This window comes from Colletotrichum jinshuiense, chromosome 1 (assembly GCF_051148585.1).
Source record: "Colletotrichum jinshuiense chromosome 1, complete sequence".
In the NCBI taxonomy this organism is placed as follows: domain Eukaryota; kingdom Fungi; phylum Ascomycota; class Sordariomycetes; order Glomerellales; family Glomerellaceae; genus Colletotrichum; species Colletotrichum jinshuiense.
This window is the reverse complement of record NC_139302.1, coordinates 619788-645859: the sequence shown is the minus strand read 5'-3', so window position 1 is coordinate 645859 and position 26072 is coordinate 619788. Positions and strand designations below refer to the sequence as shown.

The 26072-nt window shown below is 55.6% G+C and overlaps 8 protein-coding genes across 8 annotated transcripts; 6 read left to right on the top strand and 2 right to left on the bottom strand.

The window, feature by feature from the left end:
- Window positions 1-3205: 3205 nt before the first annotated feature.
- EsH8_I_000172 (zinc-dependent alcohol dehydrogenase family protein) lies at window positions 3206-4359 on the top strand (the record flags this gene model as incomplete). The annotated part of the gene is made up of 2 exons (XM_083267585.1): window positions 3206-3809; window positions 3887-4359. The coding sequence occupies 2 exons, from the start codon at window positions 3206-3208 to the stop codon at window positions 4357-4359; spliced, it is 1077 nt and encodes a 358-aa protein (XP_083118023.1).
- An 860-nt stretch (window positions 4360-5219) lies between these two features.
- Window positions 5220-7154, top strand: EsH8_I_000171 (FAD binding domain-containing protein; the record flags this gene model as incomplete). Its single annotated transcript, XM_083267584.1, has 1 exon — window positions 5220-7154. One exon carries the CDS (start codon window positions 5220-5222, stop codon window positions 7152-7154), a length of 1935 nt encoding a protein of 644 aa, XP_083118022.1.
- Window positions 7155-7278: 124 nt separating this feature from the next.
- EsH8_I_000170 (uncharacterized protein) lies at window positions 7279-8670 on the bottom strand (the record flags this gene model as incomplete). Its single annotated transcript, XM_083267583.1, has 4 exons — window positions 7279-7718; window positions 7770-7837; window positions 7904-8366; window positions 8427-8670. 4 exons carry the CDS (start codon window positions 8668-8670, stop codon window positions 7279-7281), a joined length of 1215 nt encoding a protein of 404 aa, XP_083118021.1.
- Window positions 8671-11831: 3161 nt separating this feature from the next.
- EsH8_I_000169 (fungal specific transcription factor domain-containing protein) lies at window positions 11832-13960 on the top strand (the record flags this gene model as incomplete). Its single annotated transcript, XM_083267582.1, has 4 exons — window positions 11832-11919; window positions 12010-12550; window positions 12610-13047; window positions 13111-13960. The coding sequence occupies 4 exons, from the start codon at window positions 11832-11834 to the stop codon at window positions 13958-13960; spliced, it is 1917 nt and encodes a 638-aa protein (XP_083118020.1).
- Window positions 13961-14322: 362 nt separating this feature from the next.
- On the top strand, window positions 14323-15685 carry EsH8_I_000168 (uncharacterized protein; the record flags this gene model as incomplete). The annotated part of the gene is made up of 3 exons (XM_083267581.1): window positions 14323-14548; window positions 14606-15453; window positions 15524-15685. The coding sequence occupies 3 exons, from the start codon at window positions 14323-14325 to the stop codon at window positions 15683-15685; spliced, it is 1236 nt and encodes a 411-aa protein (XP_083118019.1).
- A 419-nt stretch (window positions 15686-16104) lies between these two features.
- On the bottom strand, window positions 16105-17075 carry EsH8_I_000167 (uncharacterized protein; the record flags this gene model as incomplete). The annotated part of the gene is made up of 2 exons (XM_083267580.1): window positions 16105-17019; window positions 17070-17075. 2 exons carry the CDS (start codon window positions 17073-17075, stop codon window positions 16105-16107), a joined length of 921 nt encoding a protein of 306 aa, XP_083118018.1.
- Window positions 17076-19468: 2393 nt separating this feature from the next.
- On the top strand, window positions 19469-20764 carry EsH8_I_000166 (SMP-30/gluconolactonase/LRE family protein; the record flags this gene model as incomplete). Its single annotated transcript, XM_083267579.1, has 1 exon — window positions 19469-20764. The coding sequence occupies one exon, from the start codon at window positions 19469-19471 to the stop codon at window positions 20762-20764; it is 1296 nt and encodes a 431-aa protein (XP_083118017.1).
- A 3669-nt stretch (window positions 20765-24433) lies between these two features.
- Window positions 24434-25732, top strand: EsH8_I_000165 (SAM-dependent methyltransferase; the record flags this gene model as incomplete). Its single annotated transcript, XM_083267578.1, has 1 exon — window positions 24434-25732. One exon carries the CDS (start codon window positions 24434-24436, stop codon window positions 25730-25732), a length of 1299 nt encoding a protein of 432 aa, XP_083118016.1.
- Window positions 25733-26072: the final 340 nt, after the last annotated feature.

Below are 26072 nucleotides of genomic sequence, written 5' to 3'. Positions count from 1 at the left end.
TGGATTGTACTTGCAACCGCCGACAGCGGCAATGAAAAAAGTTGGTTTACAAAGCAAAATAGCCTAAGATACTAATCCTTCCGCGGAATCGGTATCGCTTTGGAGCCCATACCTTCTTCCTACAGACTTGGTAGCTGGCGACAAAATGTCTCTAGAACATTGGAAAACCCACCAGCCATTCTAGTGCACCTTAACGCATTAACTGTATTTCTGAGGTGAAGCGGATGGCATGGTAAAACAGAGCTCAGAAACAGATAGAGACTTTCGGATGTTTGTCACATAACAACATCTTGAATTGGAGCGGGGATAGCAGCTGTTAATTGGAAACATCCGCAGTAAGTGTGCGTACAGGAACGCAAGCATCAATCACAGCAAATTGTCAATGCTAGCATCAAAAACACTGGTTCATCCCACCTGGTGTAGTGGAGGCGAGTGGGATGCCAGCGAGCGAATACGCCTAGGCTATTAGGCCTGGTATACCTACCAGTTAGTTATGCACTGCCATGGAAACTATTAGTTGATCGTAAAGTTATTGACTTGTACTAACATACCGAAAGGTAACTCCGCTGAACTTAAATCCACGGCGAAATCTTCCTCCGGAGGGTGTAAAAGTCCATTAAGAACCTGTGTCGTTCCTGGTCACAATGGACAGGCCACATATTTGAGAGAATTCAGCTGTTTCGTTACATCTAGACGACTTTGATTCAATGTTGGCTGCGTAAAGATCTCGTGTATAACAAACACGGCAGTGTAAGTCATCATATTGTACTTTATTGTCTATATCGTTGGTTTTAATTAACTGCAGCATCAAGGGGATTGGGCGATGGCTGAACAAACCTCCTGCGAGATTTTGTTTGCTAATTTCCCTCAACTTAGGGACACGTCTAGACTCTGGGTGTCGAGCCACATAGGCACCGGTTGTGCTTGCCCCAAAATACCTGTCAATGCAGGGGTTCCCTTCTTATTCAATAGAGCCGCCAAACCCTATAGCCACCGGCAAACAGCATACCGTAAATGCGAAAAAGGCAGTGAGTTTAATTCTAAGAAAATGATACCAAGAATGTTGGCACACAACACAGAGTGAATGTTTTCGTCTTTGAACAAGCTACTGCATTGGGCCCGGTTCAAGCTGCAGTCTTCAATATATTAAATATGACAAACAGAGAGGCATAAACGAAGTTGAATCTGTGGGTATGAGCTCCTGAAATCAACACAAACTTCAGCGCCCCTGGTTGATGGGGCATCTGCTCGATCTTCAAATCGCACAAACTGCAAAGCTACTATCTAAGAAGGAAATGTTCGTGATGATATCATAAATTTCAATTTCAGCCCATTGCTTCAAGCTCTCCGTAGCTGTGACCTAGCCCATGCTTGTTTGTTATTCTAGCTTGTGTTAGCTCGCCCTACAATCGTGTATTACTTCTTCCCGTAAAAAGTTTATAAAGCAAGGAACAAGCACAAGTTTTCGTTTCAGCGCTCCAAATCCAAGTACCATTTCAGAAAAAAAAAGGCTTTAATACTTTTCAGATAAACAAGCCACTATTTACCATGTTAACCTCTCACTTCTTCACTCTTTTGTTTGTTGTGGCAGCTGTGGCTAAGCCTACCTCACTAAGCACAGGCGTCCTTTCTCCAGCTGATCATTCTTACGAATCTTTTGACATAGAAAACGTCGGGCTTTCCAAGGATGGAAGCCTTCCGCTGCAGAAGAGAAAATGCAACATCATCACTCTTTGTACCGGGCGGGACTTCTCTGGCAATTGCTCCAATTGGTGCTACCCCAAAGACATGCTGGTAGCCATCCATCACCCGGTGAGGAAGGAGACTTCTTCGGTACGCCTGCCCGAGGGTAAATGTTGGTTCTATGCGTATGTTCGAATTTGGTGTTGCTAATCCTGTGGCTTGTTGTACTGACTTGTGCCACTGAAAATCTAGAGGCCCAGTCTGCGACATGGCCTTCATTCTCGGGCATAAGCAGGCTATTTCTGCCCCCGGTGGCAACCTTGATTCGATTGTAAGGGGCATGGCGGGCTGTATGTTTTGTCCGACAAAGTGAACGGAGGGCGTTACCACGTACGTTCAATCATCTTGTCCGATCGGATGGCAGTGGTTTGCCGATAGAGTCTGCTTGCAGATCTCTGTTAGATATTGTGTGTACCCGATCAGGTTTGAGCCACATGTTATATTCTACCTGAAGGCAAGATTGAATGGAGATTGTCGAAATCGTATCGTTCCTTAACTTTCCGAGCAAATTTCGACTCTTGTAGTTCGTGCGCTTCACGGGCCAGTTTTCTGCCTAATTTCAGGACGAACAAATCACTTGCAGGTAGAACCCATCGCGTTGAGACTTTTCGTCTAAAGTATTCTACTAGATGGCTAGCTTGTAATCAGCACATTGAGAGTGCGAGGAGAGATAGATATTAGAATTAGTTGCCTAGTCGTAATAGTAAGCTGTGACTAGAGGGTTGATGTGATGGTTTCACTTTGGTAAGGTTTAGTCTTACTTAACTTTGTATGTTTAGTATTAAGCGATATCTTAATGTCTAGGGTTGGTGTTGGATTACCCAGCCAGAATACGGGCAGGCGGTCAGCCCGCGGGAAGCGGCAGCAGTTGGGCCTGGATATTCTACCTCCGGGCCGCCAACGGCGATATCTTCACAACTGCTGCTTCCGCTGGCTGCATCTCTTTTTCTTCCTTCTACACACACACATCTACAGAATAAAGTACCAGTTTTGCTCTTCGTTCGATTTACCACCCGTATAGGTATCCTGTGATACCAACAGTTGGTGCTTCCTCGTTAAATAATTGCGCCTGCTGTTTATCTATTAAATCACTTTAAGTGGTCCGTTATCTCTAGAACCTCTCCGGGCAAGCTTTGATGACGATGGCTCCTCGGTAGGCAGGACTTCGGCGCCGAGGTAACCGGCGAGTTGATGTCGGTGCCGTCAGCGCGGATAGGGTCCGAATAGCAGTCGCCGGCGCTCCCCGCCCGGTCCACTTCGCTGCGGGGACCGACCGAGAATGATTTCTAATCATGCGTCATAAGTTCGTTCATAGGCACTATTGCAACGGGCAAAGGGTTTTCGGCCCACTTGGCACAGTGAGCCTTGAAGATATTCGTTGTGGCTTGAAGATTTGTCTCACCGAGGGGCTCAGAACATACATATCACCCATATTACAAGTCATCAGATCACCACAGCAATCATGAGCAACACAGAGATTCAGCGCTGGCAAACCCGCCAGGATGGGCTCGACAAGCTCTTCCTCGCCACGGGACCCTTTCCTCAGCCCGGACCCGGCGAGGTCCTCGTCAAGATCAACGCCGTCTCCCTCAACTACCGCGATACCGAGGTGGCCATGGGCCTCTACAGCCACCACAAGACCATCAACCCGGGCGAGTCGGAGCCCCTGGTCCCGGCCTCGGACATGTGCGGCTCCGTCGCGGCCGTGGGCGACGGCGTCGACGGCGCTTGGAAGGTCGGCGACCGCGTCGTCTCCATCTTCAACCAGTCCCACATCAAGGGGCAGATCAAGGCGGCGGACATGAAGTCCGGGCTGGGATTCCCGCTGGAGGGCGTCCTGCAGACGTACAGAGTGTTCCCGGCCTCGGGGCTGGTCAAGGCGCCGAAGCATTTGAGCGACGAGGAGGCGGCGTGTTTGCCGATCGCCGCGGTGACGGCGTGGATGGCGATCAACCAGTTCCGCCCGCTGGGCCAACCTGGCGGCAAGGGTGAGGTGGTAGTTTGCCAGGGCACTGGTGGAGTTGCGATTTCCGGGCTCCAGATTGCGAAGGCTGCGGGCGCGACGGGTGAGTGAAGTGCATCTGCATATGATGGATGGATGGAAGCGCAGATGAGCAATTACGAGAGCTGACAATTGCAACAGTCGTCATCACGTCCTCATCGGACAGCAAACTTGAAAAGGCAAAGGCCTTGGGCGCGGACCACACGGTCAATTACCGCACCACCCCCAACTGGGACCAGAAGGTCAACGAGGTGACCAACGGCGAGGGCGCCGACATCATCCTCGAGACGGGCGGAGCCAAGACGTTGCGGCGTTCGTTCGAGGCTATCGGCTTCGGCGGGCAGATTGCGTGCATTGGGTACCTCTCGGGCAAGGTGGACGAGGAGGAGGACCGCACGAATGTGAACCTGCTGGCGCTGCGGAAGACGGTCACGTTGAAGGGCCTTATCAACGGCCCACGCGAGAGGTTCGAGGAAATGGTCGGATTCTACGAGGAGAAGGGGATCAAGCCCGTCGTTGATCGCGTGTTTGGGTTCAAGGAGGCGGATGAGGCACTGCGGTATCTGTACAGTGGAGGACACTTTGGCAAGGTTGTTGTCAAGGTACAGGAGTAAACCGTAATTTGTAGACAGCCACAAAAGAGACAAAATCATGTAAATCGAAGGCTTTGTGAGGATATGATATCGGTTGATAGGCAAACGGTGTAATCAACGCGCCGGCGAGCCGAGGCGCGTCTCCGAGGAACCCGTCCGGGGGGCTCGCATTATGATCCCCGCATATAATAAATGAGGAGAAGCATGGAGCATGGAGCTTGGAGCACGGGGAAAACTAGGGACCCTGAGCCTGACTCGAAGCAGAGCGTCCGTCCCCCTGTAGCCCGCCAATTTTCAGCTGCGTGTTGCCGGATGCGGTACTGCTCCTCACATGCCAGCCGAGCTCCATCTTCTTCATCAAGCTACAGTTCATCTACAAAGAATAACCAGGATTGGTTGCTGTCCTGGGCAAGCCCCAGAACGCCGTCAGCACGAACCAGATACGAGGACAGCTTCAGGGCCTCCCTTGGATGCAACTGTAAGCTGACCCAGGATTCAAACCCAAATCCCCAAGCTCCCAGCGACGGAACACATGGCGTCGCAGATCGGCTTTCCGCGGACCTCGTCCTCCCTGCGCCCCAGCCCATTCCGCCCCCGAGCAGAACAAGCTCCAACAGCTCCCAAAACAGATATATCTCATCCCCGCACTTGATATCATCCCACCACATGCATCTCTCGTTTGAGTAAGCCCGGAATGAGCGGTCATAATCAAGAAGAACCCCGGACATCGAGCTGAATCCAGTCTCCGCGACCGAGAATCAGGCAATTCACCCGCTCGGCCAAGCTGCCAACCAGACCCCCGACATTCGCATCACCCGCACACACCCCTGGGTCAGCCATACATCCAGTACCAGGCACTTCAACCGAGGCCGACAAACCCCATGGCGCCTCGAATGCCACACATGCGCGACATGATCCCCCTCTCCCTCCCCCAAACTCCCGTACAAACTCTCGCCACCCTCGCCGGCATAGGTGCCTCAGCCTTGCTACTCAAGCTTCTCGTCCGACGTATCCTCCTCCGCAGCCCTGCGAAGCGCTCGCACACGTCCCCCTCGTCGTCCGGCCCGACGTTCGCGGCAATGAGTTCCGACAAACAGAAAGAGCTCCTCGAGCGGCCCGTCATCATCGTAGGTGGCGGGCTGGCTGGATTGGTCGCGGCCTTCGAGCTCTCGGAACGCGGCGTGCCGACCATCATCGTCGACCAGGAGAATGATCAGAACCTCGGAGGACAGGCGTTTTGGTCGCTGGGCGGCATCTTCTGCGTGGATTCGGCGGAGCAGAGGCGCATGGGCATCAAGGACTCCAGGGAGCTTGCCATGAGGGATTGGTTCGGGTCGGCGCAGTTCGATCGCGAGAAGGAGGACACATGGCCGCGAAGGTGGGCCGAGGCGTTTGTCAACTTCGCCGCCGACGAGATGGAGACGTACGTCAAGGCCCGGGGGATGGGGTTCCTCTTCAACGTCGGGTGGGCCGAGAGAGGCGCGGGCATGGCTGAGGGCCACGGGAACTCAGTGCCGCGGTTCCACGTTACCTGGGGCACGGGGCCCGAGGTCGTGAGGGTGTTCGCGGAGCCCGTGAAGCGCGCGGCCAAGAACGGCGTCGTGCAGTTCCGTTTCCGCCACCGCGTCGACGAGATCATCACCGACGAGACGGGCCGCGCGGTCGGCGTCCGCGGCAAGGTTCTCGCGCCCGACGACTCCGCGCGCGGCGTCAAGTCCTCCCGCGAGGTCGTCGGCGATTTTGAGATTCTGGGGTCTGCCGTCGCCGTCACCTCTGGCGGCATCGGCGGCAATGTCGAGGCTGTGAAGGCCGTGTGGCCCGTCGACCGCCTCGGCCCAAAGGTTCCCGAGAACTTTGTCGTCGGCGTCCCCGCACACGTCGACGGCCGCATGATTGGCATCGCTGAGACGGCGGGCGCCAACGTCATCAACCGCGACCGCATGTGGCACTACACCGAGGGCCTGCAGAACTGGAACCCCATCTGGCCGGACCACGGCATCCGCGTGCTACCCGCGCCAAGCTCGTTGTGGCTCGATGCGACGGGCAAGCGGCTGCCCCCATTCCTCTTCCCCGGCACCGACACGCTAGGGACGCTGAAGCACATCTGCAGCACAGGGTACGATTACACGTGGTTCATCCTCGACCAGAGCATCATCGCGCGCGAGTTCGCCCTGTCCGGGTCGGAGCAGAACCCAGACGTGACGGGCAAGAGTATGTGGCAGCTCTTGACGCGAGTCTTTGGCAAGAAGGGCACTGTCCCGGTGCAGAACTTCCAGAAGCACGGCAAGGACTTTGTCGTGCGGGATAACCTCGCCGACCTTGTGCAGGGCATGAACGAGCTCCAGCGCGAGCGCGGCGGGCCGGTGCTGGACTTGGCAGAAATCAAGGAGACGATCGAGATCCGCGACGGGCAGTTTGACAACGCCTACTCCAAGGACGCGCAGGCGATGCTCATCAACAACGGGCGGACATACTGGGCCGACAGGCGGAGCCGCATTGCGCCGCCGCACAAGCTGCTCGACCCGAAGCACGGCCCGTTGATCGCGGTGCGCATGAATCTGCTGACGAGGAAGACGCTGGGCGGCATCGAGACAAACCTGGAAAGCAACGTGATGAAGGCGGACGGGGAAAAGTTCCCTGGCCTGTACGCGGCGGGCGAGGCGGCGGGCTTCGGTGGTGGCGGTGTCCACGGATACAACAGCCTGGAGGGAACTTTCTTGGGAGGCTGCATCTTCTCCGGAAGGGCTGCGGGCCGCGGAATCGCAGACGAATTGCTAGGTCCGGCAGAGGCCAAGAAGCTGAAGTCATACCTATAGGCCATCATCGAGGTGCGGCACATGGAGTAGATAACCACCGAGTCTCTTACGGCAGTAGCGATTGAAATTGAACATTCGAACCGAGCGGATATCATTATTATCATGCAAAAGTGTTGCGAGCTTACTAGTCTTTCAGAAACACCGATGTCTGTACTCTCTCCAACTTGACTTCGGTCGTGACCCGGATCTGTCCCTGCCTGGCCCAGTCTCCGGTGGCCACATCATCCGAGCTGCGCACCTCGATCGTCGGCCCCGATGGCGACTGTATGCCTCCGTACCCGCGCTCTTCATCCACCACCGTATCGTTTTCCGTGTCGACGGTCTGCTTCTTCGACCGCGCCGTGAGTTCGACCTCGTCGTCGTCGCCGCGGCGTGCTTGTGAGTGTTTCGAGTTCGTCACCTTAGACATGGAGTTGCTGGCCTGCGATATCGTCTTGCGGACCATGGACTTGAGCCAGGGCGGCGTGTAGTACGAGATCATGGGCTTGAGGTGGGGGAGGCACGCGGCAATGATGTACGTTCCGGTCTCGATGATGCTCCAGCCGACGAGGCCTACGGATGCCCCTGTGTTTGTCAGTGTCCGTTCAAATGCCGTGGGTCTTCTCTGCGACATACATGTACGATCCGTAAAGGCCGCTGTGCCGAAGAAGATGAATGCTCGGATGACGGATGCAACAATGCCGCTGTGCGTGTAGTTGTCAGCCATAAAGCCTCTTTTCCCCTCTGTCCTTGGCCAGACTAATACTTACAAGCTACCAACCATGAAAATTCCCACCAACGCTATCCTCTTGTGCGTGGGCAGCTTTAGCCCCCAGATGGTCTGCATAGGCAAGGCCATGATGAACAAGTCAAGCACGAAGCCCGGAATCGCTTGTGCATGAAAAAAGGCCTGTACGTCGACACACCGGCCGCCAGGGATCGTCCTGTCCCACCAGAACGCGATGGGCGTGCATTGAAAACACGCCGTAAGGATGAACGAGAGGCTCGTCGCGGCCAGAACCGCCAGCAGCGCGTATGAGATGGTGCGCATCATGCCCTTCCAGTTGAATATGCGGAGGTAGAGACAGACGATGCCCATCTTGGGCAACGCTATGGAGGCAAAGTAGATGAGTTCGAAGGCCAGGATGCATTTCGCCCATCCGGTCAACAGCGCCGGGTGAAACTCCTCGACAAACTCGACATGCCGGCCGACGCCGCCGACTCTAACCATGACTGGCGATAAAGGGTTAGCTTAAGGCACGCCGTCTTGTGGCCGGGGGTGGAATATCTCACCTATACCAACGGCGCACATGCCCAGGTCGACCACGTAGGCCGCCGCAAGGAAGTAGTCGTCGACTCCATAGCCGCCCGCAGTGAATCGTTTTGCATACAGCCGCAGGGCGAGAAAAACCGTCGTCAAGACGGCAAAGGCGATGGCGATGGCGGTCAAGGTGCCGCCAGAGTCCTCCGCCAGGTACTCGGGGGTCACGTTCGGCGTCCCTTCGCCTTCCGCGGCCAAGAGGAGGGCAGACTTCATCGTAATTCGAAAGAAACCTGAGCCGATCCACGGCCAAGACACGACCTGAGCATCAAACCAACAAGCCGTTTCTTGCTGATTCCGCTGCAGGAGTCCAAGAATATCAATACGCTTCGCCCGCACAGCCCTATCTTGGCGGGCTCCTCTTTCTTTAATGTCCCGACTTGGCACGTCCTCGAAACCCCATCAAGTGTACGATGGCGAGGGCAGCTCCGGTGTTAAGGTCTGGGGACTTGTCATTAAGATTTACAGCCGCATAATCATGCTACAGCCAAGAATGCCATTGAGCAGGCTGGCAGGCCTAGCCGTCTATATTTGCTCCCCCTTTTCTGGCGCATGTTTTTGTAATGGGTTCCACCATGACATCCTCGTCTGTGGAAGACTTTCTCCTCGGGCACAGAATTGCCGTGCGTCTCCTCGTCAGACGCTAAAATGGTTCGCACCAGCGGCTGGGCCAGTAGGATGATGAGATGGCAATAGATCACCGTTGAGGGCCACAGAAGGGGCCAGCTGGTTCAGCTCGCATGAAACGTCGCGTTCTAGAATGATCGTGGAAAGATAGTTTTAGATGAACATGGGGTAGCCCAGTTGCTATGCCGTCTTTTGCAACATCAGACACTGGTTTCTATTCCTATTCGTCGAAACAGGGTATGACTCGCGACACTGGTCATATTGGGTACCTCCACAAACCGCATTTTAGTCCAAAATGGGAACTGTACTGTGCATCAGTGGCCACACTCTCCTGGTTGCCTTGCCTCCTCTCAGCTGAGATGGAGGGGGGTTCTACGCCACGAAGATGAGACGTTGGGGGGACGTGTTAGGCAGCATGCGGAAGTCGGTCAGTCGAGATCACCATGGACTCGCTGTTACTTTGTGGCCGCAGGAGCCATCCGATTATATTACAGGACCGACTTTGAGCAAACATACCAAGGAATTGCATGTTTCTCCTTCTATCGAACGTGGTCCCTGTCGGCGGCACATTGTCCAAGCTCGCGGCCCCCCATCAACCCGTTTTCGTGTAATAGAGTGCGAATGGTAAACATTGGTGGTACAGTCGGCTCGAGTTGTAAATTACAGGTCTCGGCGGCCCTGTGCGGCGGCGAACAAAGTACTCGTGCGCTTCTCTGGCCTCGCGAGGGTTCCCGGCGGAAACGAACGCGATCCCGCAATGTTCATGCCCGAATTAGTGTTGACACAAGGCGTGACAGGCTGAAAAAAGAGGCCCAGTTGTCGGTTACTGTGGTCCAAGACTCCACGGTGACCTGTTCGCTTATGGATACAGCGCGTGCATGGGCTCCGTCGCGGGTGATCCCCGACCTCGGCCGTATTTCCTTATTTTGCCGGTTGCGACCTTAACAGAGATGCGCAGTCATGTTTCCGACGCGTCAACCACCCGAGGCATCTCAAACGAGCCCCGGTTGGCTATTGGTAAGGGAAATCACTATCCGCAGCTACTTTGGTGTCTGTCTCTACATAGTAATACAAAGGCCGGCTTCCCTGTGCGCTAGCAGATGCTTCTTCAGATATGTATCGCCAGCCATTAATCAAGTTGGTCCTTGGAATCGTGGTGAGCGGAGCGATCCCGGAGTTGTCCCCAAAGTTGGAGTTTCTGCTCAGATCCGGCCCAGACTCCCACCCATACGCCGTGCCAGCAGTTCCTTTCGCAGGCTCAAAAGCCAACTCATTTTCTGTCTGTAGCCAACGATGTCGACATCGTTCGTTGAATCTCAGCCTCGATGACCACCAATGCAACCCTACCACCCCCAACTGTACGTTTCAGACCTTCGTGAAGATGCATCCCCTTCATCCTCGAATGTCGGATCAAGCCATGCCGTACCACGATTTGAAGGGCCTAGTCACCAACCGCCGCCGGCAATGAGTCGTTAGTCTGCGCAGTGTTGAAGAAAAGCTTCCGTTCGGAGCAGTCCTTCTCGATCTTTTCGCTTGTGACGGCGGCACTCAAAGAAGCCGCCCGTTGCCCCGCGTCTCACTCAGTGTCAGAATGCCAGGGACCACGTCCTCACAGTTGATGGGCATCAAACCGTCCCACCGTCATATGCTTATTTTTCCTACATTTTCAATCAGGGCGCAGCATCTCCCCCTTTTCGCGATGCGTCTTCAATGCCTTGACGCATTCCAGTGCAGGATGTGCACTCCACGTGCACTCCACGTGCATGCTGCAAGACATGTTCGAGGCGTCCGGCCATCACGTCCCGCGCGTACTCCGACTCGACTTCCCAGCCAGGTTGGGCTGCGGAAAATGGAGTGGTGGGCATTCGGAACCTGGGTATGCGTATACCTGGCATGACGGGATTTTGGTCTTCGCGACCGTAGTGATACTGAACGATCAATGCTTAAGCGGGATCGTCAGGTCTGCGTGACTATCCTCGGTCATTTCCCGTCCGCTGGGTGTACAGACACAAGGCGCCTTGCTCCCACAAACTACGACCTTTTCAAATGGGTACTCCTTGGCCTTGGCCTCGAATTGTCTTGGTTGACATTCTTGTAGTGGGTTGAGGTACCGTTTAGGAAGGGTATTTCGAGTCCGCGCCGGCGCTGGTGCCGTCGACCGTAGTCAGATTTGAGATATTGCAAGGCATGCTGAGCAGTGGAGACTATCAGGTGTTTCTCTTGGCGATGAATCGGGTTTCTAATTTCTCAGGGCTGAAAGCGGCGTCTTTTCCAGTCAGGTTTGGGACCAGAGTTGCAATGATCAGATCCAGGTTCCCCGCCTGGGCTTGCTTGGCCTTGATGGAGGGGAGACACTGACTCGAACTCACATGTTGCCGTTATTCTGGGAGAGAACATGGCCATTGTTCCAAATGCCCGTACAAGTAAACAATGGAGGATTCGGGAGATTATATGCCACGACCAAAACCAAACGATAGAACGATAAAAGACCTGCGATTCCTTCGTTTTCAAGGCCGTTTTCTAAGTAATGACAATGATCACAGGCTTAACTATCACTGTCTTATCAGATAACGAGAGTGCACGGCCCTGTGTGATTTTCCTCGGGAAACTTTTACCGCGGAGAACTGCAACTCACATCAAGGCCCTCAAGATTGGGCAAAATGCCGACCACGTCCACGGCCAGGTCGAGAGATTGGCAACCCAGTTTCCCTCGATTCCGCCAGAGAACTGCATAAACTCGAAACCTCCCCATGGCTCCCGCGGCTTCCAGCGACCCCTTTCCCTCGGAGCGGCCCTACCGCTCCCACCTCCGCCCGGCGTGTTTGGCTTGCCGGAAGCGTAAGTCTCGGTGCAACGTCGATCGAAATGGGGGGACATGTCTGACTTGCCGGGCCCATGGAACGTGTTGCGAGTTCCCGCCCACCCCAGCCGGCGCATCCCCGCGGCCGAAGACAGCATGGAGAAGCTCGCAGGCCCGCAAGTCGGCGGATCTGGGGCACCGCACGTCCTCCCCGCCGGTAACACGAGCGTTGGGCTCCGAGCTTCCTTACAACCCCCAAGCAGATCCTCTGACCCTGGGCGATGCTGCTGGATTGACGGCCAGAACAAAGTCGGGGTCTCCGGACGGGCCTTTTGACACGGGTTTGCCTCATGAGAGGCACTTTCCAGAACCCATTGGCGGCGGAGGCGAGGATGAGGCACACATTGTGGGACCAGCCGACATCGAGGACACCCAGGTTCTGTCTACGTACCTTTCCAACGACTCCTCCGTTCTCAACAGAAGCATCAGGACTAGAATTTCAGGGACGAGTCCGCGACAAGACCATGCTGGCAGCACGCGGAAACCAGTCGTCTTCACGACGGTGCGGAAGCAGCCGCTGGGAGTTCCAGATGACCGAACGCCGGCCTTTTTGAAATGCCAAATCATTGAGAAGCTCCTCGAGCCCGTGCTGCCTGACGTAATCGAGCTGTAAGTAATAGCTCAGCCCACATCATTCACCTGCACGATGGCCTGACCCAACCCTGTAGGTTCTTTGAGAAGCCCAACCGGAGTTTTCCCTTGTTAGACAGGCAGTCCTTTGAAAAGCGTTTCGCCGATGATCGCAGGCATATCTCGCCTGCCTTGCTGTCCTCCCTCTATGCACATACAATGACATATTGGGCGCAGTCTCCGAGTCTTGTGGTTCGCCATCGTCCCGATACTCGGTTCATCTGGAACCAAGCCAACGACGCCCTGTACTCGGAGATTCACCTCTCGCCTGGGATATCTACGCTGCTGGGCATCCTGCTCAACATCTCCGGCAGGCCCTTGACGTCAATCATTGGAAACGGTCTTCAGCTTGGTTCCGCCATCTCCTTGGCGCACTCACTCGGCCTGAACCGAGACTCCTCCGACTGGGACATCCCCGAGGCTGAGAAGCTGCTGCGGACAAAAATATGGTGGGCCATCTTTGTCTACGACAAGTGGTGAGTAATGCCCTCTAACCTTCTACCAACGCAGCAACCGGCTTGTTTCTAACAAAGCGGCAGGTCAAGCCTCGCCTATGGCACCCCGCCGCAGCTGCGAAGCGGTCAGCACGACGTTTCCCTTCCTACGGTAGAACAGCTTTGCGGGCCTGACGCCAAAACCGTCGACCTTGACGCGACGTCCGTGTACCTAGCCTTCGTGGCGCTCGCCCAATTCCTCGACCGGTACTTGGAGCGCATCTATGACCTCGAGAAGACGACGACAGGCGGGCCCTGGGATCTGGAGATCCTGCTGACGCAGTGGGAGGACTCCCTCGACAACAACCTGCGGCGGAGGATCATCCGCGGCGGCGACAGCCTCGACATACCGGGCTCCGCGAATCTCCGCCTCGCGTACCTCTACATCAAACTGCTCCTCCGCAAGTGGGAGCTGGACGCGGAAAAGGCGGCCAACGCCGACCACACGTCGTCGATCCCCATGCGCTGCTACCTCGAGGTCCGCCGGGCGGCCGAGGAGATCGTGCTGCTGGTCCAGGAGCTCAAGGACCCCCAGCTCGGGGACTACTGGCTCCCCTTGCTCACCTTCGCCTTCACCTCCACCACCAAGTTCCTGCTCCGCTGCGCCCTGGAGACGGAGAACACGGTGAGCGGGCTCGCGCAGAGCATGTCGCTGAAGCTGGCGCGCGACCTCATCGGCGCGCTGCAGGTGCACCGGCAAAGGGCGTGGGACATTGGGGACCTCTGCATCGCGCAGTACTCGGAAGTGGTCGAGAAGCTCACCACGTCCGCCCTGAGCGCCAACTTCACCGAGCAGCCGGTCGACATGCCCGACCTCCAGGAATACGTGTCGACGAGCGTCCCGGACATTGACGAGCTGTTCCCGAGCTTGTGGGACATGTTCGGCAACACTTGAATTATCAGGCTGAGTTGACGATGGTATACTTACTTGACGGCATCGCATCATCACTACAACAGTTCATTGTGGCTATCGGGGATTTTGCCGATGTGGGGACTCCCGTAATCGGGATTTTGCCGGTCGGCATTTTTCCACCGTCCAGGCTCTGTTGACTAAGCCTAGCTTTGGGAATGCTGCGACCCGGTCAGGTTTAAGTTGCGCGCGGGCTGCTCCGACGGACTACTCCGTGCCGAAAGGTCGTATACCGAACGGCTCATATATAATCGCATCTGCCTTTGCAGTCAACGACACAGCATTAGAACCGACTAATACTGTTCTTTGTTTGCATCAGCCGCGTCGGACTCGAGAAAAAGATAACCATGGCTGCGAAGCAAATATCGCTGGGCGCTCCCTCAAGAGCCGTGCCCACGGCCCTTCGAACGCATTTCTTCAACCACAGGGGCTCGGCGCGGTTCCTGAGCTTTACAGTCCCTGTCAGATCAGCAGGTGCTTCGCAACCGCTGGCCCGAAAAAGGGTGGCGGTGCTGTACCAGGCCATCGAGCCGCCAGTCATCAATGGCGTCCGCAAGCCCATGAAGCCTGGTGGTCAGTAGTCTTTCTGGCCACTCCCGCCCGGCTCTGGAAGCGACTGACACGCCGCAGGATACCGCGACTCGAGCGCCGACATAGCCTACAACCTGCAGGCTAGCAAATCGGTCGACGCAGTCTGTCCAGTCCACAACCCTTCGCCCAAAACGGACTCTGAGTGGTGCTTCCCGGACACCGAAGAAGGGATCCTGAGCGCCGTCGACAAGGGGGCCACCCATCTGTGGGCCAACACCATCCTGTTCGCGTCTCACCCCCTGCAGACGTCGGCTGGCCTTTCCAAGTTCCAGGACGCGCTACGCGTCGTCGGCCACGGCCCGCTAGTGGTCGAGAAGTACGACGACAAGGAGCTCGTCAACAGCTTGCTCCGCAACACGGGCGAGTTCACCATGCCCCTTGCCTGGACGATCCACCACGGCCCGAACGTTGCTGCCGAGCTCCGGCAGAAGAACCTACCCTTCCCTGTGGTGGCGAAGCCCATTCGTGGCAGAGGGAGCCACGGAGTGCGGGTATGCCGGAACCTCGAAGACCTCACGGCCCACGCCGAGTCGCTCTTCCAAGAGTCTCCGAGCATCATGCTGGAGGAGTACCTCTCGGGCGAAGAAGCGACTGTCACTGTGATGCCGCCGAACGCCGAGAGGAGCGAGTACTGGTCGCTTCCGGTAGTCACCCGCTTCAACCACCAGGACGGCATCGCCCCGTACAACGGCGTGGTGGCGGTGACCGCGAACTCCAGGGCCATTACGAAGCGGGAGGAGGAGGACCCGGCGTACGGGCGGATCGCGAGGGAGTGCGAGAGAGTCGCCAGGGTCCTGGGCGTCGCGGCCCCCATCCGTATCGACGTGCGGCGCTTCAAAGACTCTCCCGGTTCCAGCTTCGCTTTGTTCGACGTGAACATGAAACCTGTAAGCCCCTCATTTTGCGACCTGAAATTTTACTCCCTTGTGGAAAATGTGCTGACAATGGCAATCGCAGAACATGACCGGTCCCGGCAGACCAGGCCGAGGCGACCAGGCGAGTCTCACTCTCCTGGCGGCGGAGGCGCTGGGGTGGAACTATCCAGAGCTTCTGGGGCAGATCTTGAACACCTCGTCCACTCTCAAGACCCTCAGGGCGCTGAAACCCAAGACTGAGTAGTGTTGTAAGAACCCGTGGCATGCGTTCGTCTCGGATTAAATGGCATATGAAGTGAAGGGTAAAAGGTGTTTCGGTGTTTTAGGCAGGCAAAGTCTGGTTTGGGTTTGTCCTCATATTATGCATCATGAGAAGAAGGGGGAACAGAGAAAGGGCCAGCATCACAGCATCAGGAAAACTATACGCAAGAAAGGGACAGTCACGATGTGTAATGTTGCAATATCAGTCGATTGAATGCGCGCAGCCTTTGCTGCAATTCTCAAAGCCTAGTAGTGCCCAAGCTCAAGAAAGAATACCATGTAGTTATCATGTCCAGTCCTTAAAACGCCTTGCCCAAACCCCATTGTCCAGCTTCCCAATGCCCAAAGCTAATCCGGGTTCCGCCGCAAAACATCAAAACAAGATCGTTGTTGTCGTACCACCTAGACGTAGGTCTGCTCGGGAGGAGCAAACTTGGTGGTGGTAGTAGTGATCATGCCACGGGAGGTCTCGGTCTCGGTCTCAGGCTTGATCTCAGTCTTCATCGTGGACTCCGGGAAGACAGTGAAGTGCGCGGTGCGAAGACTGCCGGGGATGCTGCCAGGGTACGAGATGAAGGTCTTGGTGTAGGCAGGAGTGCGGCGAGGATAAGTGGTGGTGGAGGAGGTCGAGCCAGGCTGCTCAGTAGGCCATCCACCGGTAGTAAGGACGATATCAGGCTGGCCCGCGCTGGTTGTGTCATACTTGCCCTTGCAGTAGACCGGGGTGTCGGAATCTCCCTCGTAGCACCAGATGAAGGGGTGGCCGATGATCGGGATGGTCTCATCGGCGGTGGTCGTCATCTGCATCTCTGGAAGGCAGAAGTCGGGAATTTCACAGTTGGCAGTGGAGGTAGGAGCCTCAGTGATGGTACCCGAGGTGGCCGCAGTAGTCTCATCAGCGATGGTGGTGAGGTGCATCTCCGGATAGCAGTAGCGCACACCGTCGACATATTCGCAGTCGAGAGTGGCGGTAGGAGCCTCAGTTGGGTGAGAGAATGGCTCCACGCTGATCTCGATGACACCAGGGATGTAGGTGTGCTTCGTAGGGCGAAGGCGAACCGTGGGGGTCTTGCCGACCCAGTCCCGGGTGGGAGTGACCGTGAAGGTGACGGCGGTCATATCTTCAAAGGGGACAAGAGGGCCGCCGTGGTCAAAGCGGTTCGGTCCCATTCCAGCAGCACCGGTGGGAGCACCACCGGCCAAGGCCTGGGTGATGGTAGCGAGGGCGCTGTCGACGATGGGGGCGCCGCTGACGGAGGCAATCAAACCGCCAGTGACAGTGATGAAAGTGACGCTCTTGAGTAAAGAGTTCGTGAGCTTCACGGTTGCCGATGAAGCGCGGGGGAGAAGGGGAGAAGTTGACTTACCTTCATCTTGACTGTGAGTGAGAGTAGAGTGGGTTGGTTATTGAGAATGAAGTGGATTGATGAAAGGCTGGAAGTGAGTTGATGTTTTTATGTCTTTGAGACGCGATCGTGAGAGTTTGTGTTTACGGAAGAAAGAAGTGGAAGTGTGGAAAATTGTTTTGAAGAAGAAGAAGAAAAGCCTGCGGCGGTGGGTTCAGGGCAACAAATAAACACGCGGGAGGGCTGTTCCCTTTGTTATACTATGTCAGGCAAGAGCCAGAACCAAATAGAAGGCAGGTACGGGTGAAATATAAAGGTCGGCATTCAGATGAATATGCACTTCACCTTGGTAATATGGTTGCTCAGGAGGCGCTGTTGTAAGTGGGGTATTGTAGGATGAGCAAGGTCGTTGCTATGAGCGGCCTCACAGACCACTACTCTCAATGTGATGTCAGTTTCTGTATTGTTGGACACTTCTTATTATGAGAGGTTATCTTAGCCAGTCTGATTTCTGACGTATCACGTGGTGAATTTACACGGCTGATGATGAGGGTGCTCACTCCTTTCAGTGCTCCTGCCTTTGATGCCTTTTTGTGTTGTCCTTCCTGATTCGTTTGAAAATATGATATAACACAAGCACAAGTCTGAGTTCACCCGGGCCCTCGCAGGGGAAGTTAGTACCAGACGTTGTGCCTGGAGCCTTTTATGTATTTAGTCTTGGGTGTGTATTTTGCAGAGATGGGCCCAATGAGGCATCAGAGGTATCACTTGGCTTCATTTTCTGGTAAAATAATTGGCAAATGCCATTATCTGTTCAAATTCCGATGACGGCCTTCTTCCCGTTACCTCGGCCGTCACGGGACCACCGCCGCAAGACAACTTTGCCAAGCTTCGAACTGAGGATGGATATGTCATGAAAAGAAGTGGTTTGCGTTATTAGAACGGAACAGTTTTCACTCATATGTCAAACCTTCCAAGCAACCGGGTCCCTATTGTAGCAATGGAGGTATTCAGCCATGTATCTTCTCCGGCAATGGTCCAAAACCCAGAGTTTTAGCCAACAGCCTCTTGTGAGGCTCTTCTCAGTCCGGTCTGGCAACATTGGAAGTGGATCCGGATGAACATGGCTCACCAGGATCTGAGACCAGGAACACGGCCGCCTGCTCTTGGCCAGCAGAGCCGCAGCTCCAAGTATCAGGGGCATTATGCACGTATTCGTCACTATCCATTCTATGCCATGGCCATGCCCTTTTTGGATTCTACGGCGGGCAGACGATGCTTAAGCCTGTGCAATCTCTCTTCCTTGACGTTAAACACCAAAGTTTTCAACAGTCGTCCAAATCTTTTTCAAGCCCCCTTCAAGTTCAGGACACTCAATAGAGCCGGGTCCAAAATAGAATCAAACAAGCGCAGGTGTCGAACAGGCATTAGCCATCAAATGAAGGTTGTGCTGGCTCTTGTCGCTGACTCTGTGCCTCCCATAGTGCACAAATCTCTTCCCAGTAGATCAACTCGTCACAGTACGTCGATCATGCACAAAACCCAGTAAATCGGACCATATCATGCAGTCCGTATTTCCCTCACGCTAAACCCGTCGCCGAGTCATCCCAGGATGTGGGGTGGCTGTTCACACAAACAGTCGCGATGGCAGACCCAATCCTCAATCTAGGCCGGTCTCATCTTGATCAGAGCTCGGTCTGGCCAGGAGACTTTGGATGAACGAAACAAAAAGCTTTCGAAGCCAAGATTATGCTTACCAACGTTTGCCCCCTGGTCCCCAATGAATGCCGGTGGGCAGGGAGGGGTTTGTCCAATATCAAGAAGCTTGTTTGTGGGGTATGGTTAGAGTTGCGTCGTCTCCGCACTCGTGCAAGATCGGCCACGCCAGCCCCCCAGCGACGATCGTTTTTTTAAACCCCTGGTCTCCGCACTCATCAACCTCCGACCTCTCCAAGCCCGATCTCCGAGTCGCGCGTCGCTATTTCGGGCTGCGAGGCCAGAGGGGTTCGTGCTGCCCAGCCCGTCCAGGGCCAAGTCTTAATGCCCGGTAATTGTCCGCATTGCATCTGGAGGGTGTGAGGGCGCGTCGTGGAGCTCCACCCGTTCCGAAGCCGGACTTCTTCCCGTCATGTTTGGCTCCTCAGTCAGGGATATCGACCAGGGATGTTGCGGTTCTGCGGGGTAGACGGCCTAGTCGCCAAGACTAAAAGCAGACATGTTTTTGAATTTGCAAATTTCCTCGTCGTCGGCCCTACTCCGCACTCCTCACCAACCGGCGCCGCTAGAGTAACACCGACGGCCTCGTCATTGGAACCGGCGTCCCGTCTAGCAACGTCATCGTCCATCGTGTGTTCCCACCCGCCCTGTCCGCCTGATGCCATGAACTAGGTCCTGATGCTACGAAATAGGTGCCAAGCCCGATGAGCGCGGATCAACTGATTCAGGACGGGCAGCATAAAGAAGCTTCCCGTCCCGCCCCTCCTGCTGCCGCCGCCGACGCCGCCGCCTCAACCCCCGGTGCTCGTTACGGCTTTTCCCAGTTCTTTGACGGTCTAGGTCTCTCCAGCGGCAGCCTCCCTTCCCTCCGCCAAATCGCCCTCTGGTTCCAAGCCGCGACAATGTCTCTCGTCAACGTCGACCTCAACGCCCTGGCCACGGGCGGCGCGGCCTACCTCGCCTCCATCAACGCCGCCAACCTCACCGCCCCGGCCATCTCGCTGCTGTCCTACCAGCCGTCCTTCGCCGACGTCGTCGGCGCCAACGCGACGGTCCGCAAGATTGCGGACCTGGACTGGCAGGCCTTCCACGAGGGCGGCGTCTACAACAAGAAGGACAACTCGCTGTACATCTCGTCCAACTACGCCTCCCTCGCCGACAACATCAACATCACCATCCTCTCCCTGGACGACTACTCGGTCCGCAGCTCCCAGTTCGCCGGCCTCGCCGAGGCCAACGGCGGCACCTCGTACTACCCGCCGGGCGCCGACCAGTCCGCCACCCCGCCCATGCAGGTGTGGTGCGACGAGGGCGACTTTGAAGCCTACTCGCAGCTGCTCGCCGTGGACCCCAACACCAACAAGTCGGAGCCGCTGCTCGTCAGCTTCAACGGCCGCAACTTCTCGTCCGTCAACGACGTCCGCCAGCACCCGGAGACGGGCGACCTGTGGTTCACCGACGCCGAGTACGGCCTCTTCCAGCACTTCCGCCCGGACTCGCAGATGCCCACCCAGGTCTACCGCTTCGAGCCCGCGACCGGCCTCGTCCAGGTCGTCGCCGACGGCCTGCAGCAGCCCAACGGCATCGAGTTCTCGCCCGACTACAAGACGCTGTACATCTCCGACACGGGCGCCCAGCGCTACGACGCCAACCTCACGCGCCCGGCCACCATCTACGCCTACGACATTGTCGCCGGCAAGCGCCTCGCCAACAAGCGCCTGTTCGCCTTCGCCGACTCGGGCTTCCCCGACGGCGTCCACACCGACACGGACGGCAACGTCTGGGCCGGCTGCGGCGACGGCGTGCACGTCTGGAACCCGGACGGCGTCCTGCTGGGCAAGATCCACCTCGGCGAGGTCTCCAACAACTTCGCCTTCGCCCCGGGCAAGGTCTTTGTCTTTTCAAACTACAGGCTGTGGGTGGTTGAGGGCATCAAGGCCCTCGGCCGGGAGGTTTGCAAGGACTTTGGGCCGGACAGCGACCCCAGGTGCCGCAAGTAGGACGGGAGCGGGCTGTGGCGCATAGCACCTGATCTCCCTTACTCGTAGATATACCAACCACATAGTTAAAAGTAATATGTTCACTTTACTTGCATTGGCAAAAGACTGGTTGTGTTTTGATGATTTTCCTGTGTTTATATGGGATCCCTCGTGCCTTGGTGCTCCTGCTACCATCCTCTTCTCCTGACGTTCCTGATTTCCTGACACTCTGTTATACGTCTTCCCCCGGACCACCAATCCTTGGCCTTCTGCTTCTCGGCCGTTCCCCTCCCTTCCATCAACTCATTCGAACAGTTCCGCCACTAGGTCCTTGATGGCCCTGGTCGCGCTGTTCGCGCGACAAGCGTGGCGGATGTTCGAACTTTCGCTCCCGGCGCGACATTCAAACTCTCCCTTGGGAGCGCGTGTGTTGGAACAGTGCCGCCGGACCAGATGGGATAACGATGATGCCATTGGCACCCGCACCCTTCGAGCCGCCGGCGCGACATTCAAACTCTCCTCTCGGAGCATCTTTGTTGGAACAGTGCCGCCGGACCAGATGGGATAACGATGATGCCATTGGCACCCGCATCCTTCGAGCCGCTGTTGCCGCCGTTGCCGTCGTTGCCGTTGCCGTTGCCGCCGGCGCAGTGCAACCAGAGCCGCGGGAGCGAGCGACTCCGGCTTGCACTTTCGCTGGGTCGTGCTCTTGGCAACAGCTCCATTGGAACGAATGCTTGAAACGGTGTATTTTGAAACAGGAAGGCCCTTCGGCTTCCAAGGTGCTTGGGGCACATGTGTTCGACACCTTACTGTTGGCTCGACTCCGGCCGGGATCTTGGCCCGGAGGACCGCGACCTTCTCGTCCGCAGCCGGTGTCAAGGGGGAGGGCCCTCGAAGGGCTTGCTTGAGCCCGGCGGCCTTTCGAACACGCTGCTTGGAGTGGCGCATTTTTGGAACCGGTGATCTATCGTCTATGTGACACAGAAGTTAGCCATTGGCGCCAAAGGGTGGAATCCATGAAGGGAAATTCCATCTGCAATCAAAAGCAGTAGAAATAAACCATTCTTACGGACCTTGCGATTGAAACAAAGAACGCCGCCAGCGGCAATACTGTGGCCTTTGTAGACGGTGACCGATCTGTATGAGATGGCTGATGCCAAAGACGGTGTCGGCATAGCGCGAGAGACGGGGCGCTGTCGATGCTCGACCCGATTACATACCATGTTGAGGGCTGTGTAAGGCGATTGCCCTTGATGGGACAGACCCAGAGAGGCAGAGGTAGAGTTGAAACCTTCCCAGATTACTGGGACGGCTGGAAGAGCCGCTTGCTCTCCTCTTCAATTCGAACCAGCCCCCGCCCCTCGAGCTCCAAGGAGGAGTCGGTGGGGGTGGGGGCTGTGACATTGGAGCTCGTTCTAACTATACTCTGTAAGGACCAAAGAATGTGAGAAATGCCTCGACAAGGTACTTTAAGACCAGAGAATGAAGACATGAGATTGGAACGACTCACTTTGAACAAGTAATGCCTGGGGGGTGCTGTTCTTGAACAACCCCCCCCCCCCCCCCCCCCCCCCTCCCCCAGCATTGATGAGCCTGGGAGCCGCCCGGCAGCATCATTAGCCTTGGCAGTTCCCAGGCTCTTGGAGCTCGGCTTGGCCCTCCCCCATCTCGAGTCCGGGAGATGAATGGTGCTGTAGGGGGAGGGCGGCGCCAGTGTTGTTGGAACAAGGGTGTTGGAACGACGTATTCGAACCGTTGCCTCAATACCGCGGTTTGGGTGCCGTGAATCGGGGTTTGAGAATCGGCTTGACGCGAGTTGACCCTGGGATGATGATATTAGAGGGGGAGGGCTCGAGACAGAAGAGGGTATTTGAGTTGTGGAACATGAGAGAGGTCAAAGGTAAGAAAGGTCGAAGAAGAAACCAATAGCGGGTGCGCTCTACCAAGCTTGAGGTTGTGAATGTGAGGTGAAGTGGTAGAGGAATGAGAAATACCAAGACAAGAGGAAGCGTTGGCTTTTTGCGAGACGCGTAAAAGGAAGGTGTGAATGATGGTTAGGGCAACTTACCGAGCAACGTAATTTTCGAAATTGAAACAGAACCACCACGTGACTCGTGTCAATTTTGAAGTTGCCAGGTAATCCAGCAGTTGTGAGCGGCCTGTAGTGCGCAGATGAGGTGGGCTTTGTTGCCGTGCACAGTTGAAGCGCAGGAATCAAGACCTGCAGGGATTCAAAGGAGATGCAAGGGTGATGCTGCAATTTGTTGCAGCTGGAGGACTGGAGAGGGAGTGGCAGTCTGTTGGCTGCTTTGAAAAGAGGGCTTTGCTGAGCTCGAATGAAGGTATCGAAGGAATCTAGATGTGGTTAGGCGGAGGTTTTGTTCAAAACGAGAGAAGATTGTAAGATGGGCTTGGTGGAAGAATGTATGCTGAGCTGGGAGAGGCGTCAAGATTGAAGTGATGGAAGTGATGGAAGTGATGGAGGAAGTTTGAGACGTGGGAATTATTTAAAAGGTTGTGCTTCAAGGGAGGTCGGGGTGAAGGGGGCGCAGTGAATTGATGTGAGTTAAAGTGAAGCGAGGTGATTTGAGGTGGGCAAAGTGAATGGCTGGCACTTCTTGTAAGGCGCTGACACGGAAAGACCCACTGCGAAATCTTTTACAAAGAGGTGTTTATACCGAAAGTGAAAATTCAAGGCAGGAACGCGATTTGGAGCTGGTAAAGGTGAGGTGCATTGGGCCAATGGCAATGAAGAAGATAGTGACATGGAGATGGTGCTGTGAGGTAGAAATAAGCCGCCCATTTGTGCTTGGTGGTGGATTTGGACCGGCTGGGTGCCTACAATGTCTTTGGTACAAGTCTCCCATGAGCTCTGGGAAATCAACTTGGAAACGCAGGTGTTTGAGGATGATTTCAAGAATCTGTGGCGAAGACTTGCCACCAATCGAAGACGCCCGAGGGCGGTCAGCCAGCGAGTCTTCGGACATGTTTACGGCTCTTTTCGACTTCTGTTCTCTTCGATCGCTGTATTCACAACACTTTAGAGGCTAAGATGTCTGATTGTTCGGTCCACTGGACACTCGGAGCCTCTCAAAGTGTGATATGTTAAGCTTCAGTCCTGGTTGAGCCATAAAAGGCAACCATGTCTTCTCCTCAACAAGATCAGGGGCACGGGGTTGTTTCTCTACACCACCGCTCCAGTATTTTCACCAGAAGACTATCGAGGACCATTACATCACTTATGTCCTATTTTGGTATTTTTCCATTGCCCAAGACTATCCGGAAGACGACCTGCTCTTCGACTTTGCTGGCATAGATGTGGGTCAATTCCTTCGTTTCGAGACCTCAAAGGTGAGGACATAGAGTTGCGGCAACTATACGACACAAAATTGGCACAAAATCGCAGCCTATCACTACCATAGTCTTCCCAGCGATCACCCTGTATTCACATCTGTCAATTGTCGCCGAAGCAAGAGGCTTTGAGTGATATGTCGTGGTGTTCTGAACACCCAGCAGGCCCTAGTGAGTTGCGATCACGTGACGATGCACATATTTCTCCCGAAAATGTCTGTAAAGCTAAACCCTCCCAATAGCATACAGCAAACCACCAAACAACGACGATTCTCACCGACCAATAAAGGGAACTCAGGAGTGTTTCATACACCGGGTCCTGAAACATCGGAAAATATGAGTCAATATGAGCGCCAGGAGAAGTCCCGCCGGAAACACGAGCCATCCAACTCCGGCACGTCCAGGGCCCCGGTAGCTCCCGCCAGGCGTCCCGGCTGGAAGGGGCCGGGGTACATAAAGAAGGCCGCCAAAGCGCCGAAGCCCCAGCCGGCCGCCGCCGCCGCCTCCAGCGGGCCAACGATCCAGCCCGAGTGCCTCCCCATCGAGCTCCAGCAGCTCGTCCTCAACATCTTCCGCAGCACCTTCCCCGCCTTGCAGGACCCGGAGACGCTGAAGCCGGTGCTGCGCGATATCAAGATTGCGATTTCCGCGAGGGATTTTGAGACTGCCTTTGGGAAGGAGGAGTGGCTGGAGGCGTACGCCGCCAGGTGGAGTCCGAGTCGCCTGCTGGGGTATGTGAATCTGTTGGCCTGGGCCGTAGAAGAGTGTAAGGAGGAGGCCTGGGTGCAAAGACTCCTGGGGACGAGGACTGCTGGGGCGGATGGTAGCCCTCCGGTAGAGGAGAAACGGAACCCCCCCAGAGTCGTTTGTATCGGGGGCGGGGCGGCGGAACTTATGGCGTTCGGCGCGCTGGCGAGGCTCCTCCGGCCGGAGACTTGCGGGAAACCCCTTGGCGAGGGAGCTGGTATTGAGGAGGGCATCGAGAAGCTGGACATTTCAAGCTCTGACGCGGTTGGGGGGTCATCATTATTGGATCTTCGCCTCGTCGACTCTGCGCCGTGGGGCAACGTGATCTCCAAACTTCACTCCGGGCTAACGACACCGCCGGCATTATCGAAATATGCCAGCGCGTCGGCGCGCGCATCGAACGCCTCGTTCCTGCAGCCCGGGACCATGGACGTCTCGTTTACGCAGGCGGACGTGCTCGCCTTGGAGAAGGGGAGGCTGAAGGGCATCGTCGGAGACGACCCGGCTATGGTCACTCTCTTCTTCACTCTAAATGAGCTCTACACCACCGACGTGGCCAAGTCGACAAAGTTTCTCCTGGAGCTTTCCTTTGCGTGCGCAAAGGATTCGCTCCTGTGCGTTATCGATAGCTCGGGCAGCTACTCGGAGACGGCGATTGGCAAGGCCGACGAGGAGCAGAAGGAGAGAAAGAAATACCCCATGCATTGGCTGATGGACCACGCGCTATTGAGGAGTGCCAAGGGCAAAGGGGGCGACGGAGAGGGTGCGGCGATGTGGGAGAAGCTGATCGTGGATGAGAGCCGATGGTATAAGCTGGACGAGTCGTTGGACTATCCTATCGGGCTGGAGAACATAAAGTTCCAGGTCCATTTATTTAAGCGTTTGTAGGTGCTTCAGGGTAAACTCCTACCTATATCTTGTCGATTTACATAGCGAATGAGTTAAATGTCACCATCCGGATTGATGTAAACCATTTTGCACCGTATCCAGCTCGTGCCATACCAGTCTCGATTCATAATCCTACATCGAGGTCAGCCTTTACTTTTCATAAATTAAAGACAAGGATTAGCGTATGTTTTCAGAAAATTGATCACTTGCTTAAGAGGTGATTCCAGAATATTTTTAATGAGCGTGAGTCCCTGGGTGCCCCTTCCCCACGGCCACCGTTGCCAAGCGGATGGGCACGTGGGAAATATTCTCTTCAATGGTGGAATAGGTGTCATTGGAA